Consider the following 26,786-nt stretch of genomic DNA (forward strand, 5'->3'; position numbering starts at 1 on the left):
GGATGATTCTCCTAGAATCTCATGGATTGTCTTCATGAGCTTGCTTTCAAGGCAATTTTTTTTTTTTTTCTGTCCATGCTTCAGTTTTAGCCAAGACAATTACTAGCTAATAAATGTTCATCATCCCAATGAGGAAGGAATTCCCTTTGCATGGTTGGTTGCCCTCCTAATCACTCTGTTTTGTGATGTTTCCGTTAAAGTTGAGGGTGTTTTTACCTGGTGTACAAATTATTGTCAAAATAAGCAGAGACCCTGCTTTGGGGAATGTGAGGAGATAAATTTTTGAAAAGTCTCAGTACAAAATTTTAAATTTGGAAGAGTCAGTACAGTGACAAAGAACATAACTATAATCAGATTTCCTCTTATAATTCTCATGTATACATTGGGGGAAAGTATAGGAAAAGAGAATAGCAAATGGTTTAGCTTTTGTACAATTGGATTTCATAGGTTTGCGATGTGACAGTGTATAAGGTCTATTTTCCAGTAAACACCAAGTCATCACCTCGTCATTACTTGTCAATCAGCAGGTAAATTCCCTGTTATGCAGTCACTGATGGATAGGGCAGGACTAATTTTAGAATCAATCATATCATTTAATAATGAAGGACTCTAGTTTTCTATACTGACCTAAGTAGAGGGAGTATGTAGAGAGCTTGAGACTAGATAATGATTACAGTGAACAAATACATAGAGGAGTCCATCTATGAAAGCTCTGGATTTAATAATTAAGCAGCAGCTATTGAAGAGATGACTGAATTCATGTCTTTACTGCATTGTAGTACATTGCTTTTCTGATTCAGTGCAAACTATGCTAGAAAGTATTTTTTATGAAAATAAAATAAATGCCAATGCCCGCTGAACCCATTTCTTGCAAAGGGAGACGATTTTCTATTATAAAGTATCCTCTCATGTTCAGGGCCATCAGATCTGGAATACCCCGGTACTAGAGGTAATTGCAGAGACTTCCTCAGCACATCTGTTCTGGTATTCTGTCCCTCACTTCCCATACTCAGAGGCCAAGATAAGGCAGGCAAACGCCAGCTGTGTGAGAGAAAGAAGGGGAAGTGAAGCAGTTTCTTTGGTGGTTGATGACTCAGAAGTGCGTACTGTGGTCAAACGAAGGTTTGCAGTGGCCCTTGACAGACTTGACAGTGACATGTGTCCAGCAGTATTGTGACAGGCAGCCTCCTCTGGAATACTAATGTCTCGGATTAGACCACTCTCATTTCTTTGGAGCTCCTGGGGATGGAAGGAAAGAAGGAAATATAAAATTACATGACCTGTTTTTAAGTTGGGAGCCACGAGACTCTGGCATAACACTGCATGTTTTGGATGCATTTTAGTCAGTTTTCTCGATGTGTGGATGTGTAATTAGCCATCTCAGAGAAAATAATGACATGGGTGTCCCCTCTGACAGCAGAGAAGCTCTCTGAGAGAGGAGAAGAAGATGGGATTTTGATCCTTTCTCAATTTAAGAGATTTTTTCCCTAATTTATCTCTGAGTAGGTACCAGACTGATGCACTGAAATGCAGTCAGATAAACCGGATACAGGAAGCCCTGTTCCATGTATGTGGATTGTCTGGATCATCCTAATTCCTTTTGTGTGGACGTTGTCCGAGGGATCTTAGTACTCTTTATTGCTTATTCTGTCCAAAATACTCTGCCACGGCATCACCCCCCAGGCACTGTTATATTACCAAGACGCGAGTGTTTTTTCTCTTTGGAGAGGAATTTTTAGCTTTTTTAATTCAAAACTAAATGGTGACTAGATAAATCTTGGACAGTTACTTGCAACTTCAGCCTCAGAGACGGGACTTCATGACTCACATAATCCATTTCAGTTCATAGACTCATGGATAAGCTACAAAAAGCTGGTGTTACCCAAGGTGTTATGTGTTGGCTCTATCTCTTAGCTGTGCTTTACTCTCGGAACATCAGAGCCAAGTCCATTTCCCCACCCACAAATTGCTCAGAAGGGGGACTTACATTAATGGCTTTAATCATGACTACTTGATCTGCTTCCTTGGCTGCTTTCTCTGCAGTTTTGACAGTATCATTGTCCCAATCAACAAAGTTCATGGCCATCATTGCTTCCACTGCACTGGGGAAAGAGTAAAGGGCAATGGGGAGGTGAAGACATGATGAGAAGATGAGGAAGGAGGGGGAAAAAAATGAAGGGGAAAAAAAAAAGATAAAGGAGAAGAGATTAAAATGTCACAGTCGATGGATTCCTGAAACAAGGGAATTCAACTTGACAGAGCCAGGTACATGACTCTTTCTTCCCTATCAAGCAACATTTCATTATCTTTTCCGTTTGCCATTCTTCATAACTACATTTAGCTCTGCTAATTCCAGAAGCATGTTGACTCAGGACTCACTCTGAGGCCTCCTGCTCGAGTACGTGTGCAATGTACAAAATGTCAGGGTAGCTCATACAGCTGGAGATGTTGTTACGAGGGTAGTAGAAGAGGAATGTGAGACACATCTCATTCATGGTGCTTGGCCCGCCCTGTGAAGACACAAGGATGACTCAGAGGTCTGCTGAGATATGAGGAGGATATTTCTCCTCAGGAAAGCACTCTTGTTCACAGCTCATGCAGATCCTGTCTGGCGAAAAAAAAAAAAAAAAAAAGTTTGTCTAAGAGTTAGAAACAGAGAATAAAAGTATCCTCACAAGAGTCTGATAAATGGGTTGCTCTGCTTATTCTCTCCTTAGGAAAACTACCATATTTTCATTTCAATCTACAAGATGCCCCAATGTGAAATTTCGGGAAGTTCAACTAAAACAGTCAGGGAATTAACTGAGTGTAACATCCAGATCAGAATTTTTCAGTTGATCTCTACTTTTGGAATGGCCCCAACCAAATCTTACAGTGTTACTCTCTGTGAATTTAAACTCTGTAATCCTCTTTAGGTTGAATCTCAGATTCTTGTGCGCATTTCTAAGTGCAATAACATCATTTAACTCCTCTGCATGGCATATGCTCCAAAATAAGTTATGAAGGTTATTACAATAATTGTTTATGTATGAAGTTCTGCAAAACTGATGTCTAGTCCAAATAAGAAGAACTAAAAAGAATGTCTTTATATTTTTAGAAGTCCGAATCAGATCCAGCTGCCAAATTATGTCAGCTTCTCTATTTGACTTCTGCCTGTCCACTAAAGCTAAAATGTTCAATGATTGGAAACCAGCTCAGCTGCAAGTTTAGCTCCTTGCACTTGACGTTTTGGACAAGACTTAGCTTGTATGGTATTAGATGCAAGATAGCTTTGGGATCCGTTATAAGCCTATAGTAGGAGGGTCTTGGCTGGAGAGCTACTGCCCAGCCATGGAGCAACTGTGCAAGACATGACTCAGCACGTCTGCGATGTTGTGTCTGATGTGAGAAGTTTTTGCCAGTGCCGTGTTCTCTTAGGGAAGAGAGGTATGTCTGACCAAAAGATTTTAACGGTGATAAACTAATTTTAAAAGCGATGGAAGATTTGTAAATAGAAAAAAACAAACTTACAAAAGTAATCCCTGACCGATCCAGTGTCTGAAAGTTGCATTCTACCAGGATCTCATCCCCCTAGAGAACACAGCAGGTCACACTGTCAGAGAGGTACAGGCAAAGCATGCAAAACAACCACTTGCAACATGCGGAACCAGGAAACAGTGTGAGAAAAATGGGCCACAGCCTGAGCTGGAATGAAAGGCGGAATATGTCGATGTGCTCTGACACCACCTCCCCAGCCTGCCCACCCACAGCTACATCCCGGGGGAGGATCGTACCGGTTTGATTATGAGGATTTCCTTCATGTCCCGTGTCTCCTGCAGTCTGAAGTCATACTTATTGTCCTCACAGATGATCCTCAGCTGCTCACCATTTCTGGGGAGGGCAAACAAGGGGTGAAAGTTATAATGTTTCCAGGGAGGGGTGAGGAATAAACGATTCCTGGATGAAATAAACAGAGCAGAGAAAAATCCAGAATTCATGCCTGATCTCCTTTGTACCATAACTCACACACTCCTTTGTACCATAACTCAGTCTCAAACATGCGTTTAAAATTTCTCACCCAGCTCTCTTTGGTCTGGAGTTCAGATATGGACTTTTTACTTACCAGTAATTGTTGTGCCTGGAAACTTTCGCCTTTCAGATGACAGTCTGGGAGTAAGAACTCCAACACCTGCATTACAAACACTGTCCTAAACAAAAAGACTCCCTGACCCTAGAGTTGGCAGGCTCTTTAGACCTCCCTTGCAGATGCAGAACTATCACATGTGAATTCTTCCTTGATATTTCTACAGTGCTTTGTGATACTGCTTTTTAAGTGGTCTTGAGCTTGAGCGCCGCTTCTCCATCCATGTTACAGGTTCTTAGATCTTGCTGAGTACATCCACGGTGCACCCTGCAAGGTGCTCCAGGGCACCCAGCCCACAAACCCTCGTGGGTCTCATGGCCAGGTTGTCACAGCAGCTGTCACACACCCTGCTTGCTCGCCGTAGGCCCACTTTGAGACTGCTGGCAGCTCTGAGCAGGCAAACTAGTAGGCTCACACCACTGTCCAGATGCAACTAATGTTACTGATTTTATTATCAATTGAAATTAAATTGTGTTTGATTTTAATGTAAGTATAGAATTAAGGGATATTTTAGTAAAAATCATTTTACATTTATTGTATTTTGAATCTAGCAACCGACCGCTACTCTAAAATCCCCTGTACCGCCCCGTGCCAAGGCCGAAGGGACTGGTTATAATTGTCTAGTAGGAACGGTTAGAACCCAGGTAACAAAACACGAGATGGTTTGTAAACTGATTTATAATACATGTATAGGACTAGAAGAACGCAAGTAGTTGTCAAGGTCCAGATTAATGGGAACTGAGGGAAGTGACCGTAACAGCTTGCAGGTCCCTGCCAAGAAAACGATGTCCTTAAGCAGAAGGTAATTCCGGCAGGGGGAGATCGCGACCCCCGACTCATGGACCACCCACTCCCATTACACCCCAGAGCCATTTCTAGACATTTCTCACCTTTACTGTGCAGAATCGGAAATAGGAGGAGAATATGTTAATGATTTCTTGGAAGTTGTATGCTTATGTATGAAGACTTAATGAATATGCATGAGTAAGTTCTATATAAGGTGTGTGATCCTGGTGCCTGGCACGTGTTGTTGGTGAGAGCACGCCCCTACATGTCCGGCCGTCAATAAAGAAGTGTCTGCTTATTGGCATCAAATTGGTGTTATTTTTTCCCGGATTTTTATTTTTTATTTTTATTTTTTAGTTATTTTTATCCTGGATTTCAGTGACACTTATAGCAAAATGGGGTTTGGAGGGAGGAACCTGGCTTGGAGGCCAGGCTTCACAAAAGTTCAAGCCAAGAAAGGGGATGTGGTACAATGGTTTGTGTATACCAGGAGACTTGCATAAACAGCAGGAGCCAAAAACGATTGCTATTGTCTGGAACAGAAAAACTCTTGCTAAGTCACTTATACTGGCTGTGGTGACTTCTGGCCTGTGCTGGGGTATTCTGAAATTAACACCTACAAAGGAGACAGGCCTACCTCTAAACTGCCGTCAAAGATCACAATCTGCTATATTCTGCTAAGGTCAAGCTCCAAAGAGTCTGGGGTCTCCACTAAATAGACAAGTGACTAAGAACATAGTTATCCTGTGTTACAGGGGAAATCCCAGGAAAAAGAAAAAAAAAAAAGTCACCTCAGCTGCTCATAGTGCCTGAATCACCTGTTCAGAAGGCGTTTCAAACACTTGACCTTCTGCTCTAGAGCCTGCACTTGAGATGGCTTCAGGGCATGGTTTGCAAAGGTCCTTTCTCAGATATGTGCTCATCCTAAGTAAATTGAATGTTGCCTTAGTCCTCTCTAGGCTGACCTCAAGTGATTCCTAGCAAAGAGACAGAATCTTCCTTTTTTTTTTTTTTTCTGAAGCCTAAGGAAAACTCTCCTGATTATATCATTCCTTGCTACTTGGAGCATGCACTTGGAAGGTGCTAGCTAATGAGATGGAGTCAGGCCAGTCTGGGCTGGAGATCACTAGCATTGAAACCGAGGGATGGCTTTGAAGCCAGTAGGTTTTGTTGATGTCTACATTGGTCCTTTCCCAAGGGACAAGCACATTTGTCAGCTATAATGTGCTACTCCTGACGGGTATAATTGGGGAGCAGACATATTCAAAGGTACAAAATCCCCATCTATTTAGTCTAGTTCAAGCAGACCGAGTTTGTTTCCTAAGGTTCTTAAAAAGCTGTCCTTGCTTTTGCCATGTCACAGTTAGGCTACAGAGGCTGCTAGGTATTTTACAGACACAGCTAACCAAAGAGGGGAAAATACCCATCAGACAATTGTGTTTGTTAGTTCCACTTTTCTGAGGTTGCCTTTGAGGAGCTTCTAGTTACTTGTCCCCATTCCTTGGCATGCTGGGAAGTGGGTAGAGAGGTGCAGGGCCAGGGTGTTTAAACCATGTTTGACTGTAGAAGGCCATTGGGGTTTAAGGATAACTGAGGAAGGCCATTTTCAAGGGCAGATGTGTCATTCTGGAACAACTTAGAATCTTCTGAATGATATTTCATATGTGTGCTTAGAAATTTCATATGTGTGCTTGGAAGTCAGACTAATCTGCCTTCCTCATAACTCAGTTTTGCACTGGTGTTGGGGGGCCAGGAACTGTCCTGTCTTCCACAGCTTGCCTACGGTGCAGCTCAGGCTCCCTGCACACCCACATGGTCAACAGTATGTGGGAGTTTCTGCAGAGTGCATCAGCATGAGGCAGTATGGGGGACAGTGCAGGGCTCTGGGGATTTGGTGTGACAGCGCAGCCATCTAAGGACCAGACAACACCAAAGTTTGCCCTTCCCATTCCAGATGGAGCTCACATCACACCCTAGAGTATAGGCCCACAGGGAACTTGATCTTGGAGGTGTCACAGTGAGCGCTTTAAGATGAGAGTATCACTGCAACATCTCAGGCTACACCCATGTTGCTGTGTCATAGGATAGTGGGTTGTTCTCTGGCTCACTGGCACCGACCTAGTGTCTGCCTCCCTGTAACTGTCTGAAGTGTGATGCTTGGCTCATGTTGAGTTATTCTGAAATTAGAAACCTAAGGAGGAGATGGGCATTATACCTACACTACCAAGCACTTAGACCTGGGTAATGCCTCTTTGGCCTAAAGAACAATTACATTTTAGTTCTGCATTTTGTTTTGCTTTTACATTCTAAGCAGCTGAAGCAGTGTTCAAATGCTATGCTGCAGACCATGGTTGGCTGTATTCTTATTTTGGAATTGGGAATTCATGCTTCATGGGCTGGGGTGTGATCAGAGAACACATAGAAATGCTGAAGTTTCCTGTGGGGGAGAATGGTGGAGGAAACCAAACCCACTGTAGTTTTGCCCATGCAGCCCATGGGAACTGGCACACACTGTCCCCAGAACTGTGTCTGTGTAGCCTCAGGGTTAGTCTGGGTTACAGGGCCAAGATACGCGAGGGCACTGTGTAGCAGCTGACCAAAGTGGATGAACATCAGTCCAGTGCTTGAGCTCACTGCCTGGACATGTTTTATTTAACAGGAGACACAGTCCCAGTCTCCTACTCTCTGCCTAGCTGACCCTTCTTTCCTCAGGGGCTAGTTCTTTGTACTACAGTTCAGACACTGCAGATTCTCCTGCACTGACAGACAGATGGAGAGTAACCTGGGAACACCATTCAGATCTTGACAGGCTGGAGAGGTGGACCCTTGCAAACCTCAGGAAGTTCAACAAGGCCAAATGCAAGGTGATGCGCATGGGTCGAGGTGATCCCATGCACAAATACCGGCTGGACAGGGAATGGACCAAGAGCACCCTTTGGAGAAGGACTTGGGGGTGTTGGTTGACAGCAAGATCAACATGACCCAGAAATATGCGCTTGCATCCCAGAAACCCAACCATATCCTGGGATGCATCTAAAGAAGAGTGATCAGCAGTTCAAGTGAGGGGATTCTCCCCCTCTACTCTGCTCTTGTGAGACCTCACCTGCAGTGTTGTGTCCAGCTCTGGGGCCCCCAGCATCAGAAGGACGTGGACCTGTTGGAGTGGGTCCAGAGGAGGCCATGAAGATGATCAGGGGCTGGAGCACCCCCCTGTGAGGACAGGCTGAGAGAGTTGGGGGTGTTCAGCCTGGAGAAGAGAAGGCTCTGGGGAGACCTTAGAGCAGCCTTCCAGTTCTTAAAGGGGGCTACAGGAAAGCTGGGGAGGGACTCTTTATCAGGGAGTGTATTGATAGGACAAGGGGTAATGGTTTTAAACTGAAAGAGTAGATATAGGGAAGAAATTATTCCCTATGAGGGTGGTGAGACACTGGCACAGGTTGCCCAGAGAAGTTGTGGCTGCCCCCTCCCTGGAAGGGTTCAAGGCCAGGTTGGATGGGGCTTTGAATAACATGGTCTAGTGGAAGGTGTCCTTGAAGGTCCCTTCCAACCCAAACCATTCTATGATTCTATGGTCCTCATTCACTCTAGCCCAGGAGGCAGGGACTGATCCCGTGGCATGGGCAGCAATACTGTTAGTTTCCTTCTCTTACCTGTATTGAGCGGCTTTCACTCCTCTGCCAGACAGGTGGGTGTGAAGCAGGTAGGCAAAGACATGCAGATCTGGAACCAGCATCCCATTCATCTGCAGTTCAAAATGAAGTAGGTCAGAGTCTGGCAGTCAGAGCCTAGCACTATGGTTTAGGGCTGCCCATCAAGTCAAAAGCTTGAAGGAACTCATGTCACTTAACATTTCTTTTAAAAAGGATGTTTAAAACCATTCCTTTATGGAGGTCACTACTGATTGAAAGGTTGCTCTGGGGAGCCTTTCTGAAAATTGCTCTTCTGGCTTCAGGTATTCTGGCATAGTTGTCTGAGTCTGCGATATGCTGGGTAGTTTAAGCATATCTTGCTATCAGCTATGTAAAAAACAAAGACAAGATGCAAGAGAGGTAATTAGTTACACATGCAGGTACATAGAGCAGATAATAGAAAGAGTAAAAGCAGAAATTGTAAGACACTGATCAATGGGACGTTAAAAGAACTGTCAAAATATAAACCGTAAAATGTTCAAAGAAAATCTTTGAAAACTGATGAAAAGAAGAAAACCAAGATTACTGCAAGTCTCATAAGGGGGAGAAAACCTATGCATTGTTCAAGGGGGATTGTGGGACTGTGTAAAATGAATGGGATATCCTTAGTGGATTGTGGGAATGTGCAAAATTTATTATCGGACACTTTGGGAAGAGGTCAAAGTTAGGGAAATAGAGAAACAAACATGGGAAAATGGAGAGAAGAAGAGGAGAGGCCAGTTATATTTAAGCATACTGCTGGTTACTATGTTTGACCAACCCTGGTACCTGATTGCTACAGTCTAGACTATTTTGTTAAACTCTCTTTTCTGTGTGTAGGTGTGTGCCTGTGGTTTTGAGGTGGGATGATCCACTAGGAAACTTCAAGCTAGAAAGATCCAAGGTCCAGGCCAGGGACTGTGTAAAAGGGCCCTGGATCCGGACACAGATGCTGAAAGAATTTATGTTCTCAACCAGAAATCAGAGACCCACACACGTGATTTCATGTGAGAGCTGAGTGGGTGAGCATGTAGTCAAGTTCCTCTAGTGAACTTTAAGACTGGTTAGCCAGAGAGGGGGAAGAGGTTTGGGTCATTTGTGTTCGTCATGCTCCTGTGGGCATTGTTCCTGTCTGTGTGGTGCACTGTACTCCTGTCTGTGTTGATCTGTTTGTGGCCAGCTGAGTTTGCTCTCTGGGCATGTGTGTTTGGGTGGGGTGGATGTGTCTCTGTCTCTTTGGAATTTGCCCCCGGTCTCAGCACCACTTGGGCCTGGGAAAAGGGAAAGTGGCAACCTCACATCTAGCAGTCCTGGAGGGAATCCCCTGGATCCCACAGTCCACCAGAGCTGATTATTGTGAGCAACCACTTGTCTGTGTTTTGAGGGATGTTAAATCCCTGCTCTAGAGGTACCTGCAGGTCCTCCCAGCCTAGTACCTGCCTTCCTGCACCAGGTGACACACCTATGGCAGGACAAAGGTCTCGCATGTGGTGGAGCCAGCTCCCTTGGAGCTCTTGGGAGTCACTACAACCCTTGGGTTTTGTTTCCCTTTCACTTAGATGGGGTGAATGGGTACTCAAGCCGTGGTCCCGACATGCTTACACAGCTCTGCTGATGCTCTTGAGCTAAATGTTGGGTATCTGCTGAGCACTGTTATTGGAAAATACATTCATTTTGCAACATGCAGAAATGGAGGCTAAGATAACACCCTGCACCAAAGGGCTTTTGGACATGTCTAGACCAAGATGAAAGCCCAAAGTGAGAAAGATCAAGAGGGATTTTGTATGACTTTCCCCACACTCACTTCATCAAACTGGCTGGTATTGCAAAGGCCGTAAGATCTGTAGGATTCTGCTCCGGGAGGAATGAAATGCACAGGGAAAGGGAAGATGCCTGTTTGCAGAACCCCCACATCATATTTCCGTAGCTCCGGAGTATAGTAGATTCGTATCCCTGAGCTGTCGATCAAGCCCGTAAAAGAAAAATAACCACTCCTTCAGCAGTGATGTCAGAAACATGAAGCAACAACAATGAAGCAACAACACATATAGTGTCCCTTTCCCAATCACAGTTTGGGAGCGGGCACAGATTAACAGGAAGGCCTAAGACCTCCACCCTACCCCCAGTAGTGTGGTCCACTGTAACGTACAGCCTCGAAGTCATGCACGGTTCATGGTTGCACAGATCTTCACTCCTTGTGCATCTTGATCCATCCCTGCTTATAGTCTCAATTGATTCCCATAAAATCACTCTAAATAACTTTTGTTTCCCCTTCTGTAAAATGATAACTGTCCTGGTTTTGTCTGGGATAGAGCTAATTTTTCCTCTTAGTAGCTAGAACAGTGCTGTGGTGGTGACATTCTTCATCACCTGCCATAGGGATTGAGTGCTGGGGGTCCTGGTGGAAGCCTGAGGTGGTATTATTAGGCTCTCAGGACCTTATCTGACTCTTGGTACATCTTTTTCTCCCACAACCACTCTGTCCCTTCTCACTTTGCTCCTTTTTCCTGTGATACCCACATGTCCCCTAACACTCACTAGCATCATAGCAGGAAGATGTGCTCAACATATTAGATGGTAAAACATGTCAATCTGAACAGATATAACTATCAATGTTTCTAAAGTTAAAGTTCTTCCTGAATGGGAGCCCAGTCCAAATTCTTCTTACTGTCCTGAAGGTTGTACTGAGCAACGTATGGAAGTGTTTCATCCCGAAGCTTGATTCTAACGCTTGTAGGTGAGGTCTGAGGCTTCCATCCTGAGGCTGTTCTTTGTCAGACAACTGCCCAGCATTACCCACCTGGTAACAAGTCAAAATTGCTGTAATGGATTTCTAGTCGGATGTACTGAGGGTCCCAAGGTGTCCCTATGGAAACCGCAGCTTCATCTGGAAATTGATAAGACTTGTGGAAAGAGGAAGAGGAGGAATAAACTTATATGAGGTTAGTTTTCAACTCTTCTCTGTTGTTTCTTGATTGAAAACTTACAAAACCAAAGTTTTTATTTTCTTGCGTTTCTGAATATTTATTTAGACATTAGCAATCAGAATGTTTTGGGAAATTCTGCCAATTCCATTCATTTTCCTTCTAAATCAGAACAAGGTAGAATTTTCAATATTTATTTTTGATTTATAATTTTTGATAAATTTTTATTGTTATACTATATTTAATAGGAAATTTTTATAGCATATGTAGAGTCTTGCAGCAAATTTCATATCAGTATTGGCACTGCATAATACAAAATTGAATAAAATTCACATAAGGGTTTTGTCCAAAGCTTATCTCATCCCCATGTGCATGCATACTATAGAAATATACAATACATTTCGCTCTGAAAAGCACAAGATAGATGTTAAATTTGTGCAGCACTGACTTCTAACTAGGTCACTCAGTCAGAACACCAATTTCACTGAACTTTTAATTTTAAGCTGCTGAAAAAAAGGCAGAGTCAGTACACAAAAAAAGCAGAAAGTAGATATACCTCTTTCTGTTATGCAAGACTAGCATGAGGAAAATTTTGTGAAATGAATGGCCACATTATCAAAAGGTCAGAATGAAAGCCTTAATGTGACATATAATACTTGTTTAATGCAGGCTTCATATTTACATATGAATCAGCAGCATCACCTGATGCAGCAGAATTAGTTGAGTGGGGACAGTATGAAGAAACTTCCCCAGTTTACTTGGCCCTGCAGGACTGTGGGATCTTACTGGGCAAGCTGACAACAAGGGTACTATTGTTCATAAGCAGTAATGGGGAAGGGAATGGGCCCTGCAGACTCACCTCTCCTCCAACAGCCCAGCCCACAATCACCTGAGAGCACAGGGCAAAATCTGGATTGGCTCCATAGCAATCATCTATGCCATTGGGTAGCACGCTGGCATTGCCACAGGCATAAACCAGAATATGATGAACCAAGGTTGTTTTGTGGGGTGTAATTACAGGGTCAAACTGTAGCCAAGAGAAAGAGTTAAAAAAGGAAAATATTACTGTCAACCCTAAAATATTTATTTCACAGGCAACCAGAAAAAGCAGTTAGCCATATCTTAAGCAAACAAATGTAATCTGATTTGCAAAATGGATGATAAACTGGTTTATCTACTCATTTCAATATGCATCCAGTAGAGTCCATTTTCCAGAAAGGATTTGCGTCTTCCTGTAAAGCATCTCCACTTAATCAGAATCACACCGGTGTCTATTTGACCTGTTAATGCTGGGCAGAGTTGTTTCAGACTAGAAATGTAAACGGTTTACCTCATACACCATTTTCTTGACTGCAAAGCAAGATAAGAGACCTTGATCTCAGGTTCACTATAATTCACTGCTTCATCAGTTGTGCCAAAAGCACTATAATCACGATAGTCTAAAATAAACCCTGCAAATAACCTGTATCTGTTCATTAATCACTGAACTTTTTAACAGCACTGATGAGATCAGGCTTTAAAATCTGGATGTTACCACAAGGAGTGACTAAAACTCCTGAGTTTTTTCTGTAGGATTAACTTGTTAAATTATTTTTTTCAGCCCATGTGAAGTCTTCCTTATGAAATTTTGCCTATGCCATTGCAGTGGAACACCTGTTCTTAAACTTTCAAAACCCACAAAACTAAGAACAGTTGCTTGACCTTGAAGCAAAGTTATCTTAATTTGAGAAGTAAGCCTGGCTTGCCTTGGAAAATTCCTGTTTCTTTTCTTTGCTCTTCATTTTTTGCATATTCATTATTGAAAACAGAACGGCAAAAATGTTAATTTTGCCTTTTATACAAATATTCTTGGCAATTCTAAGGACAAATCAAAAGTCCATTCAATATAGAAAAGTCTGGAGGATCCCTTTGCTCTCCAAAGATACCAACAGGCAACATGCCCTGAGCTCACTACACTGAGACATCAGACCTGTAGCAAGAACTCTTCAGGTGTGATGTACATAAAGACAAAGGTACTTCCAAGGCTAAAAACAAGACAGAGCTTATCTCCACACAAGCCAGCTGGCTCATCCCAGTGACAGTGAAGGACAGATGGAATGCTCCCAAATTTATACTAAAACGCCGTAAAAGACAGACTTGTGTGCATGATTGTTTTCCCCAGTTAGGCAGCCTGCAAGTTTACCTTGTAGATATGGTGTTTCTGCTTGACCATGGGCAGAGGGATAAAGGTACAGGCATACTTGGTTTCTTCAGCTGGAACAGCAAACTGGAAAAGAAACACACACGGGTCACCTGAAGGTTCCCCTGGCAACTCGATAATGTGCACAGGGGGTTGTTTTGTGGTTGTTTGGGGGTTTTTTGTTGTTTTGTTGGGTTTGTTTTTTGTTTTTTGTTTTTTTTTTGGGGGGGTGGTGGTGGTTTGTTTTGTCTTGTTTTGTTTTTTCCCCGAAAGGGAATTGCATTACTAATTTGCCTGTTGTAACACCAACCAAGTGTAGGAAACATCCATCCATTTCAATCAACATTTTTAATTGTTGGCTTTCTGGAGTCACAAGCACAACACATGATAGCACTAATCCCATAAATCTTTACATAAAAATAGTGCCCCTCTTTTCTATGGAATGTTGCCCACGCTGATCAGCAGATTCTGCTCCGTCTTGAGTGAGTGCTGTCTGTGTGGGCTGATGCCGTTTAAAGAAGGAAGGTGTTAATGCAATGCCACACTGAGCTGGTATTTTGAACTCCGTTTGACAAGCACGGCACATGTACCAGGAGGTGATGCTAACGGGGGGGCTGCAGCTCTCCTGGTAAATCCTTATATCTGACACTGAGATGCTGCATGAGCTGATACTGGAGGCAGCGCACACAGTAGCGTGTATTGCATTTTTTGAGCTCTTAGCCAGATTTGCCACGGAACATTTTAATATATTCCCATTATTTCTCTTCTCTCTGATTTGTGTAGTTCCCACAGAACTAAGACAGGAAACAAATATATTCAGAAGCTTTTATACAAGTCTGTATGGATGGGACAATAGACCTGTATACATATATGCCTGAGTTAATAATTATATTGCTGTTCAGTAGCACCACACTCTGTGTTCGGCTCCCTAAACTCTAGTCAAGGGAACAGACAACACCTCACAGCATTTCCCTAACAATTAAGCCCTTTACTCTCCACACAGCAAGCCTTCCATTCCCACTTCATTTCTACTCTTTCTAGCTCTATTTGCATGTTTCCAGAATCAGTCACATCCATCTTTGACCTCTGCAATCCAAACTTCCAGCATGGGTATGATCAACTCTGCAAAGAAAGGCAGAAGAAGAAATTTATAAAACGCCAAGTAAAGTTCTTGTCCAATACTTACATTATCCAGCCTCAGGTCATAGGTGAAGAATATTTTGGGGTCAGTTGACTCAGATGGGCCTCTGTTCCTCATCAAGAAAAGAGATTTGGAAAATCTTTGGCCTTTAAAGAATTGGACTGTGTCATCTGTGCCAAATGCAGCAATGAGGCGTGCTGTGTCCATCTGCAATGGGAACGTTCCATTGGAAAGCCACCTTCATTCCTCCCCATCAACCACACCCACATGTATCCACCCTGCATCACATGCCTTATACCACTGCACACGTATTAAAACACAATCCACATACTCACCATGTGCAACCAGAAGTCACCTAAAATAACACAGCTGTGCATATTTGGTACATACCCAGGCACTCAGACAACACGTCTGAACACACAACAGAAAGTAAGCGGTATAGCACACAAGATTGGTCTCGTCCAGACAGAGACATAATGGGTTGTTTGTGTTTTTGTTTTTGTTTGTTTGTTTTTTTTTTTTTTCCCCAAGGAGAAGGTGCTGGCTAGAAAAGACACACTGTTATTTCACACGTGTTATTAAAGCACTTACGGATTTAAAGTGTTGGTATGTGAAATGAAAGGAAGCTGAAAAAAAAAGGCTGTGAGGGATTTGATAAAGATTTCAGAACCTGCATCACTGTCTTTAAATGTTCAGATACTGAGTGTATGGATGCTTGTTCTAGCTGTGGCAGCTGTACAGTGGTGCTAAAATCAGATTTTCAGATCTTGCATATCCTAGAGCAAGCACCTGCAGTTCATTTATCTGTATATACTGTTAATGTGCTTTGGGCAATTTTTACAAAGAATTACTAAAGGACTTCCATGAAAAGCTAACAAAACTGTGGGCCCCTGATTCCCCATTAGCAGCTACTGTCGAGCACGAATGTGCTCAATAACCCACCCGCATCTGCCCATCACGTAAGGACAGCAGCAGCCATGGAAGTCTGTAGGTTCTTCCCATTCAGAATGAGGTTATATTTCTTTCAATTAGTAAAGGTCATTAAGGTTTATGACTACAGAGACGTTTAACCAGTCATGTATTTGAACTGCCGAAAAATGGTGAGTGTACACCTAATTCCAGACAAACATTTTTGAGTGGGCTAAGCCTTGGATAATGCTGATTTACCCAGAGGTCCCTCAAGCAGAGATGAAGTGGTGTAGACAGTGTCTATATATGCAGAATTCCAAAGCTGTGTGCATTTGAATGGTTGTGAACCTTGGCAGAGCATATTTTTGAAAAATCTCTGACTTAAAATACCAATTTGGGTTGAGTAAGATTTTAATGATAGTCAATGCCAATATGAAGCACTTCCAAGAAAGAATGACTGAGATTATTGGAACATTCTGAATTTGATAAACACAATTGTTACCAAAATACTGCCTTATATTCGGCAAATAAAAAATTTATCTCCCACATAAGGGTTTTTTTTTTTATATATATATATGTGGCAAACAAGAGAGAAGTGAGAAATGAGCAGGATCTTCAAGAGCTGTGTCCAAGCTTGAGAAAATGTTGAGATATTTATCTTCCCAATTCTTTGATGGAAAACATTATAAGAAAACATCAATTACATCAAAATAGTGCCCCTAAAATAGGTGCTATAAATATGGCTGTATGTAGTTCCATATGTTTATTTATATTCTTGGTTTTGTACTATTGTGAGAAAAAAAAGTCATTCTCAGATCTGATCTGGGGATCCGGGAATACTGTGAGACACGAGAGCAGGTTTGTTTGGGATGATGCTTGAGCAACCCCCTTTCTTACTGTGATATCCAGGTCATTGGGGTCGCATGTCCGGAGGTGGCGTTTGAACAGCACGGTGGTGGAGGTCTTATTCTCTGTCACTGACAGCAGCTGGTAGTCCTGGCTCTCATCTTCCTCAAGCGTTGTCTCGTCTTCCACATGACAATCCTGGAACAGTGGTCAAAGCAATAGAGAAGGGTTTCTTACACTCCAAGAAATCCTGTTTCCAAGTACTGCTAGTGTGACCCGAGTAATTATCAAAGCATTTCATTCTCCTAAAGCTCCTCTGCTTTCACTGGTGATTTCCACAAGCCAATTGAAAAGAACTCACACCCAGAGCCCCTGCTATATAGAGCTGTTCAAGGAAAAAGCAGTCAGGTTGGCCTGGGTAGGATGGAAACTAAAGGGTCCTCTCTGAGTGAGTGAACTGTTGCACACTGGGGCACTGTAGCACATCTGGCTCAACCACACAGAGTGGGAAGTAAAATAAGCCCAATTGAAAAACAGAGGTAGTTCAAAAATAAAATATTTTAGGCATGCTGAAGTTTCTACTTGAACTCAGGTTTTCCATACCACCTGCAGCCTGGGCCTGGTTGTGGATGCTAAGCTCTCCTAGAAACTACAAGCTAACCAATGGCTTTAGCAGCACAGGCGTAGTGGAAAAGACAGACAACGCACTACTGAGGTCATCAGATGCAATTATTAGTTGGTAAAAGGGCACAGAAACATGAGGCAGAGTTTGAAAAGCAACTAAATATCTAGTTCCTGTAGAAATCTCACTGGGAACAGAACGGACCACAATAACTGCTGGTATGAAAATACGAGGTGAAAAGGTGGGACTGTACACACAGCTGTGGAAAGGAAGGAAGGAAGGATAAAAAGGAGCAAGGGTCCAGGTTGACTGACTGAGATCGCACATCATATTTTTGTGGCAAATGAGTTTAACTGACCAAAAATGAGAAGGCGGTGGCTGCGGATGGGATGAAAATCTCTCCAAGAGAAACCTGAAATCTGAAAATAATGAGGCAAATGTCTCCCTAATGTACAGCTGTTAAGTGCTACATTGAAAAGTTTTCCTACAGTACTCAACTTTGGAGGGATAAAAGAGAAGAGAAAGAATTTACCAGACAACAGTCTGATCGAGGAAGAATATTTTTATGTGAAATCCTTCCTCGTATTTTTTTCATCCCATGTCTGTTTCTTTAAGTCAATATTTTGAAATCTGCTTATAGCTTTTGCTAAATTTCCCAGTATGTCCTCTAATAGTCTTTCTTCTTGAATATACCTATGCGTTTGTACTTTCAGAATACTCTAATCAATTTTTCTCTAAATCAAATGCTCAATTTACAGAGACACAGTTTGAAAATACAGCTTTTGATTTTCTACTGTTCTGAAAATCCATTGTACTCTTTTATTAAAAGATGCAAATTCAAAGATAAGTAATCTGCAAAGGAGCTACTTTGAAATAAATAAAATATTTAAAATTAAATATGAAAGAGGAAGGCAGTAAACAGCTGGAAAACCCCCCCACTTCTGTGAAAACAAGCCTTTTTGGCTAGTCTTTTACCCATTGGACATTACTCAGGTAATGATTTTGCTATGGTTGTAGTGAAGAAGATAGTTAAAACAAAAACCAAAGCTGAGAGAGAGGGTTAGAAGGAAGAATGAAATGGGAAAACCCCACTTAAACTCCATTTACAGTAGCTAGCATATTTTTCTTTCAAACTGTCTGTTCCAGGGGTTCAGTGGATGTGCTTCACAACCTCTGAGCAAATGTGGATTTTTGTAGTCATTAATGTGCTCGTTTACTGGAACATCTCCAGACCTGAATAGTCGGGAGATATTTTCTGATCTGTAAAACAGTTGAAAAAAACCTGAAACTTTTGTGGTAATTTATATTTTCTAATATAAAGAAATACTTCCAGCTGCCAATGCAGAAAAACATTGAAAATTTTAAATATTTTTGAAACTGAACACTTCAATTTTTCCTTTCGGGATGTTCTTTTAGGAGAAATTGAATGGTTTGATTTTACCCCAAAACACTTAAAAAAAATATTCAGAAACAAATAACAAATATTTCTTCTAAATTGAACATTTTTTTTTTTCCCCTGTAATCAGTCATAGACAAAACTTCCCTGTCTGTGTCACAATCACAAGATTTCAAAACTGGGTATTACAAGAATAATTTTGCAACCAACTAACGACCATGAGCAAGGTTAGCTGCCTCACCCCCTCCAAAGTTCAGCCTTTTTAGACAAGCACCAAGACATATTTCATGTGAAACACATCTTACTGTGGTGTGAAAAGGGAACTGAAAACAGCCGAACAAAACGAAACCACTGGCAAACGCTTCATGAATGCAAGCACCCTTTCTTTCTCTCTCTGGATAACATTAAACCGCCTGTTTCATGATTAAAACAAAACCAAAACCAAACCATCCATCTTTTTTATTTAACACCCTCAGTGGCATTTTGTTCCTCTGAACTCCAGTTGTTTTAGCATCAGGCGTCTATCCTTAGTGGTTGCCTTTACAGACAATGGAAAAAACAGCAAGTCCCAAGGATGTCCTATCCTATTCCTAAGGGAGACATTTAAGACTGTCAGGAAGAAGCAACCTTTGGAGGTGAACACATCTCCACTTACTACAGAGGAAACCAAGTAAAGTAACCTTTGAAGATCTTCAGTGAGGGAAAACATGGGAATTTCACATCTGACTGCTGTCTGAGCTGACCTCTGGTCTGGATGAATCAGAAGTTACACTCTTAGCAGCCCCTTCTAACTTCATTGCTTCAGACATGTCTAATGGTTCTGAGGGCTGTGGTTTTGACTTGCTGACGGGATCAGTTTATTCGCTTAAACAACCTCAAATGGCATCGGACATCTATCTTTAGCCAGTTGAGCCCATATGCTTTCAAGTCAATATACATGGAGCATGACGTTTGGCAAAGGGGGATGCAGAGGAAGTCTTTTCAACTTACAGAGAAGTAGGTGCTGCCATTTGGGAAGACACCTCCTATCACAATGTCAGATCCAGGCAACTCTCCATGAGGGCTGAATCCAAATGCCACCCATCCAGTTGTAAGAACCTGCAGCTCAAACATCATCAGCTCCTGTCCGTCATGGTCCCAGCGGAGGTAGACCATGTTTGAAGGATCCAGGAAGACGGAGAAACGCAGCGGTGGAGGTGCAGGCTGACCAGAACAAAAACACGGGAGGAACAAGAGGAAGAGCGTACTCTTGATTCTTGAGAAGAGAACTGCCATCATCAGCAGGACCACTGCAGTTTCTGAGTCTTGCTGATACCTTGGGCAGCTATTCTGCTACGAGGGGCCCAGTTTATATGGAAGTGCATGAGGCTGGGCCTGTTGCCAGAAAGGAGGAGTGGAAACTGGCTGTTCTAGATCCAATTTAACATGGTAGGAAAGATCAACACTTTGCATAATATGTCCTGGCACCCTGCCTCAGTGAAACCATACCAGGCCATCACATACACATCTTAAAATATTTTTAATAGCTGCTTTGTAGTACACAACCAAAAACAGCAACAGCGTTTGCCTCCGACACAGTACTCCTCAGGGGGGTGGATGCTGGCACTTCTCACCAAGGAAAAGAGGCTCTTCTGACTAACTTGCCTTTCTATTGCAAATGCTGAAATGAACCCTGACTATACCAGCCTATTGTCTGATGTGAAGATTATTGGTAAATGTGTTGGAAATGGGCAGCTGAGTCTTAGTGCCATGGTTTATCAGAGGAAGCTGCTGTGGCACATAAAAAGGCCTCCTGTGGTAGCAATCTGGACTGTAGTGGAATAGTAGAATAAGAAAAATGCCTTTGCTCTATACCTTGGTGGAAGTGAGTGGAAGGAGAAAAGGGCATAACCTTTTGTCTTGCCTAAAACCTTTCAGCATAATGACATGAAAAGCAGAGAGTCTCATCAGGTTTCCAACCAGTTCTGCCAGGACGTGCCTTGTGCATCTCATCTCCAATTTGCCCAGTTGCATAATCCACTACAAAACATAGCCTGGGTCTGTGGATTTTGAAGAACGTGGTAGTTTATTCCTATTTACTCACTAGGAAAGCTTAGAAAAGCCCATTTGTATTAATCTGCTGAGACAAGTGCTTGCAGAACAGATGAGTAACAGAGAAGGAGAGATATCTAATCTGGTCTACAGGGACAGGGTTTAAACAGACCAAACTTCATACAGATTGATTGAATCCCAGGTTATGTTGTTGACAATACTGCTGTAGACAACAGGTATATTTGTGGTTTCATTTGTGAATTATGTAATACAGTGTCAACATTTTAAATTTTCCCTGCTCCAGACAGTCGCAAGACACTGTTCCAGGGGCACTAGGCATGCCTAAGGGATATGGTGAGTATTTCAAGGCTAGGACAGCACAAGGATATGAAAACTGAGGGACATCAGCCCTTCTGTGGGGAGAATTAAAGACAAAGTTAATGATGAAGTGGGGAGGGAAAAAGGGAAGGGAAACTGCATGGTTGCATTGGGATGCTTTGCAGAGCTGCTGGTGTGAGAAATTTTCACCGTTGCTAGCTCTCCACTCTTCCAAGCAGAAAATCCCTTTCTCACATGGAAAGGAGTGTGAGATTAGGGGATGCAATTGAGACACTCTTGGAAGACATGCTTATCCCAGGATTACAAGGATGGATGGTTTAGCTATGTGATAAAGATTAGAATTGCATGGTTTCTTTGATGGAGCAGGATGTGGTGGTTGCATGTCGCTGCTGAGGGGCGTGGGAGAGATATTCAAGAACAGGAAGATAGCACAGATTGGCAGTGAGCAACATGCCAAAGAAGATTATAAAATTATAGATGACCCGAGTAGAGGAAAGAAGATAAAAACTGCTTCCTTTAAAAAAACCCTAAGTGCTCATACAGAAGCTAAGTGTGAAAAGAAAGAGAGTCAGAACCACGGGGTAAAATGACACCTCTGAGGATCTGCCTGAGGCAGCAGACAGAGACATAGAGAGAGAAGAGAGGAAAGCGGTGATGTTTCACTGAGTTTTCTCGTTGGCGATTATGATGATGTACAACAAACTCAGGAGATGAAGAATGGAAATGTTATGCCCAGTACTCTTTTGAAATGACCCTGAAGGCTCCACTGCTGAAACATTTTGCTGGCAGCACACACGTCCCCGACACACAGTCCAACTCCAACGCCCATGTCTCCCCAGCTCAGCAACTCCCTGTTGCAGGGTAGGAAGCATGGGATTCCTGTTATAACCAGTTGAAGCAATGTCATTATTTCATTTCATAATATCTGACTTTCTGTTGAGGTTACTTAACACCTTAGCTTGTTATTTTAGGTCAATTTTTAACAAAATACTCAATTTAAAAAAAATGTCACAGTCTCGTTATGGAAATGTGGAAAGAATCTTCAGTCACTAAGCTGTCTAAAATCACCGTTTATGAATATGTTAAGACAAGAGATTCATATCTGTGGTGACAATAAAAGGTCTGGACAACAGATTTATATCTTCTCAAAATTAGGGATTAATGAGGGAGAAAGGCAGCATTTTATAAACAACTACTTCTGCCAGTCTTCACGTGTAAGGATAGTTAAAGAACTCTGCCTCTAATAATGTCGACACTTCTGATGGGTGATAGGAGCAAAATTAAATATTGCTGTTTAAAATGGTCTAAATTAGCATTTTCTGACTTCATCCTTCCTTTTATCAAGGTGTTAAGCGCCACTGCTCTGCAGCTATGTTCAGACTAAGAGTAAAATCTACTTATTTTTGCATTTGTTTATTGGGGGTGAAATATGAAAATAAGGGAAATATGCTACATTTTGGTTTAGAGCAAAATGGTGAGAAGACCACTGCCTGTTAGACAGTAAAGGGAACAATACTAACAGCAGCATCATTGGTCACTTATTTTTCAGATGAAATATTTTTCTCAGAAAATGTGGACTGACTGAAACCACAGCTTTTCACATAGACATACCACACTGCCAAGAGTTTGTCAGGAAAAGCTTTCAGTTCCAAGTGGAATTAGGGACTGAAAAAAAAAAAAAAGAGAAAAAGAAACAACTTCCCAAATGAGCTAATAAGAAAGGACATTTGGTAGGTTGATACCCAGCTTCTGGACCTTGTGTTGTAGCATTTGGAGCAAGGCTTGAATCTGAATCCTGTATCACAAGTCAATACACAGTCAACAGAATATTCACTATTTTGGCACTGGTAATGCTTCGCTGTATTACCCAAGGGAGCATAAAAGGAGGATGTTAATGAAAGGCATGTGAAAGTACAGTCGCAAAGGGAATGCCCTGGGTAAAAATGAATGGGTTGTAAGCACTGGCAAGAAGGAGGAGTGTCAGTGGGGGAAATCAAGGTTTTCAAGTCTAGAATAAGTGCAGGCAGCTCAACTCTTGTGTCTCATGCCCAGAACAAAGTTTCCTTGATAGAACTTATTATAGTGCTTGTGATAATTATAGCATTTCCTAATCTCTGAACAAGGCATATTGGTACGGTGTGAGTGTGCAGATTAGTGGTGTATTAGCTTCTCTGCTGGAAAGAGAAGAAGCAAGGCCACATTAGAGAATTTATTGACTTTGTTACCCGATTCTCAGCAGTTCAGGTTTCAAGTATGACAGCTATTTCTTGTCCTTCCCTGTATCCAACCTTCCCAGTGGCTGTGTCCTCTAGAAGGCAATGCAGGACTGCTTTCATTATTACGTTGGATTATATCGCACTACGAGCTGCTGCAGTTCAGATTGATATGCTCTGCAATATGGTGCACGGCACCAAATCATACTGGGATGGGTGATACTCCCCTCTAAGACATTGTATGATATGTTATTATATTATACTCACTATTTGGAGTAAAATTAAACAGCAGGTTTAAAAATTACTGGAGACTGATACCCAGACAGATACTCTAACAGAGTGATAACTTGAACATTTGGCAACCAAGCTAAAAATATCCTTGCATTCAGCACCACACACTGCTGCACGCCTTTGACAGCCCTCCTTTTCCATGTTTGGATCCATCCCAGATCCTCTAGGTTTCAAAAAACTGTAGTCTTTGGGAAAGAGGGTGCCAAGCTGACTTACCTTTTGCCACACATCTGCAGGACTAATTCTACCAAATCATACAGGGAGCCCATAGCAAGAAGCAGAGGAGACAGGCTCCTCACTGAGTAAAGCATGCCAACCTCAAGAAATGGTGCTGGCATAGGGGAGATTTTTTTCATCAGGTGTCTTGTGAAAGGACTTCACCTTTGCTTATCATAATTTCTCAGCTCTTTCAGTGCTATTGGCTTGTTTTTCCATTGCAGTGTTGCACAGATACTCCCGTTCCTTCAGTTATCCTACTGCAGATGTGAAAGCCCTCTCTTTCTTCACAGCTTGAACATCTTGGATGCCCTGAACAAAATCCAAGGATAGAGCAGAGATCATTCTCTTTATATGAAGTAATTTCCAAATTACTTCATATAAAGTAATTCCTGGGCCAGGAAGGAAAGAGACAGTACAAGAGCTTGTGAGGGATATTTAGGGAAGGTGGAATTCTAAGACTGTAGTACTTTTACCTCCTTTCCCTTCCGAAGATTTATAGGGGTGACAAAAGTACTGTTGAAGTCAGGGGCATTGTAGGTTATGGATCAAGGCCTTTTGGAACAGATATAAGCTATACAGTGTCTACATAGTAATTTTGGTGTTGGACTTGTAATTTGAAAGCTAAGAACACTGGGAAGGATAGAGGGTCAAAGATGACCAGTTCCCAAGCTGACAAACTGGCATTTGCTGTCTCACATAACCAATAGGAGGGCACATGCACACTTACAGCCACAGAAATTTGTGCTTGCTGGTAAACTCTTGCACTGCAGACCAGGAGAAACAAGGAGGGTCTCTACTTGTGGAGGTCTCAGACCTGGGCAGGTAGCAAAACCACAGATTTATTTCTAGCAGGAGGATCATGAGAGGTTGTTTGAGCAGTGTGTTGTCTGGAAATAAGCATGGAATGGTGAGAATGAAAAGTGTCCCAGCTGCATGCCCCAGGAACCAGGAACCCAACCACCTCCTATACAAACACACAGAATCCCACTAGAAAATGTCATGATCATTATTCCTTTTTTTTTTTTTTCCTAGCAGAAGCAACAATCCAGTCAATGGCCAACCTTTCTGATTTGAAGAACTATCAGTTTTCAATGTGATTAAATGATAAAGAATACCTGTAATGCCCCTTTTTTTTTTTTTTTAATTATGCAATTTAGATCCCTGTGTATAATTTGCATTATGTCCATTCTATACGGTGCAGTGCCATGTGGATATTGGTGTTGATACAAAGAAGCTCCAATCAAGTAAAAGAGAAGACTGGGTGTTTCACTGGAAATATTTCTCAGTGCTTTGTCTATTCAGAACTGTTAAACAAGTGATTAGTTCTCACAACATGCAAGTAATATCCTTGGAGCACAAGGTCACAGAGCTGACAACTGGGAAAAATTTAATTATAAGAGCTTAAACCTTCCTAGATTTTCCCTATTGCTAATTACTGTAATTCAATTCATTGAGCCTACCAATGATTTTACTATGACAACTCTGCTTTAAAAAAAAATAATCTGGAAATAATGTGACCAATCTTTCCATTTCTCTGTCAAACCTCTCTGCAGACTGAAAAATTCAAATGGCTTTAGTCTGTCCAGTTGGACAAACATTAAAAGTGTGATAAAAAAATAAAAGCCAGCATTACAAAGAATTTATATTCCTGGTTAGCACCTTGCCCAGGGTAGGTGATCCCTGCTTATTTACACAGATGTTACAGGAGTCACAGTGAGTTATATGTACATTGTGCATTGTGAAATCAAATCAAGGGCAGGGGAGCAAGCTGCAAAACCTCTGCTTTAGATTTCTCGTACTTTTTTTTTTTTTTTTTTTTTTCTGAGAGCTTCTCAGCTGCATTGATTCAGTGAAGTAGATGCTGAACCCTTTGCTCACTCTTTGCTCTCTCCCTGGAGGTGCTCAAGGCCGGGTTGGATGGGGCTTTGAGCAACCTCATCTAGTGGGAGGTGTCCCTGCCCATGGCAGGGGGGTTGGAATTAGATGCCCCTTGAAGGTCCCTTCCAGCCCAAACCATTCTATGTTTCTATTTCTTTTTCTCAGTGTGGTACAGACATATTGTTGCACTCTCATGGCTCATCGCTACCCTTATAACATAGGGGACTTCTTCTGTTATTTGGGTTGGGGTATCACCCTGAAGCACTCCGTTCACAGGTAGAGCTACAACAATCTGAATATGAACAGGGACCTCACCACTGTCACACATTGTTCGATGAGATGTATTTGGTGGACTTATTACTCTTTTTGCGGGGGGAGGCATTAAAGAAGAGCCATTACCAATGTATTCAAAAATTGAATACAGGCAACCTGTCGTGACACTAGATGGCATTGAAACATTAGTGAAGGATCCAAAGCCAGTGTTCAGGCATCGCCTCTCGACCAGCTGCACCTCTGCGTTATGGGAATTGGGATTGTGATGTTTCAGGGTGGTTGCAGGTGATATCTTTATTAACTCTGAATGAAAGAACTAACTTCAGGATCCAGCATGAGAAAGACTTGGTGGCTTAGATTTAGGATCCCCATGGTCTGGTCTCTGCTCTGGCAATGACTGTGCATTTAATTTACAGCAATTATACTTAGGCAGCCTCCGAGGAGGGGTAGTGAAGTGCAATTATTCCAAAATGTATTCTATTCCATAAAGGCAGCAGGGCTAGGAGTGTTCATTGTCATTATTTTTTTCAGACAACATCTTCTTAATGAGGTTTCAAATACAGAAGAGGTATAACAGCTTGTTCACTGAGCCTTTGTGTTCTCACAACTGGATTTCCTAAAGATTTGTGTCCGATGTCCTGTAAATACCCACTGTTGCAACAGTGCTGGTGCCTGCAACTTCTCTTCAATACAATGACAAAATTGCCCAGCACTTCTCCATACCATGATGCTCCTTCTAGCCTTACACCCCGAATCAGTTATCTCCACTGTAAAATGCCCAGCTCTTTCTATGTCCCACATTCCCTAATGGTTTTTACTTGGCCCAGCTCCTGGTCAAGGGGCAGCATATCCTTCCAGTGATGCAGAAACATGTGTGTGCTCCCTGGGCAGCCAGCACTCTCCTGCTGCTCTGTGGGCCAGCAGAACTAACCATCACCATATTCTCCT

At 42.2% G+C, this 26,786-nt stretch overlaps 1 protein-coding gene across 1 annotated transcript; it reads right to left on the reverse strand.

Moving 5' to 3' along the window:
• Positions 1-996: 996 nt before the first annotated feature.
• Positions 997-25,893, reverse strand: LOC113488842 (putative DBH-like monooxygenase protein 2). Its single transcript, XM_026864209.1, has 14 exons — positions 25,774-25,893; positions 19,585-19,797; positions 16,628-16,774; positions 14,867-15,028; positions 13,684-13,767; positions 12,361-12,528; positions 11,371-11,480; positions 10,382-10,541; positions 8,560-8,651; positions 3,774-3,870; positions 3,511-3,570; positions 2,380-2,510; positions 1,988-2,102; positions 997-1,239 (listed from the first exon to the last, which is right to left on the reverse strand). Exons 1-14 carry the CDS (start codon positions 25,891-25,893, stop codon positions 997-999), a joined length of 1,902 nt encoding a protein of 633 aa, XP_026720010.1.
• Between the last annotated feature and the right edge of the window lie 893 nt (positions 25,894-26,786).

The sequence above is a fragment of the Athene cunicularia genome, assembly GCF_003259725.1.
Source record: "Athene cunicularia isolate RWA chromosome 1 unlocalized genomic scaffold, athCun1 chr1_part2, whole genome shotgun sequence".
Classification (NCBI taxonomy): domain Eukaryota; kingdom Metazoa; phylum Chordata; class Aves; order Strigiformes; family Strigidae; genus Athene; species Athene cunicularia.

What these genes read in the sequence shown, in the direction of transcription:
- LOC113488842 (XM_026864209.1), bottom strand. Translation starts at nt 25,893, where the DNA reads ATGTGTGACAGTGGTGAGGTCCCTGTTCATATTCAGATTGTTGTAGCT. An exon ending in AAGTCCCCTATGTTATAAGG is followed by an intron (nt 19,798 to 25,773) that starts GTAGCGATGAGC and finishes TGTTCTGGTCAG; the next exon opens with CCTGCACCTCCACCGCTGCG. An exon ending in CTCGAGCAGGAGGCCTCAGA is followed by an intron (nt 2,103 to 2,379) that starts GTGAGTCCTGAG and finishes CTCTTTCCCCAG; the next exon opens with TGCAGTGGAAGCAATGATGG.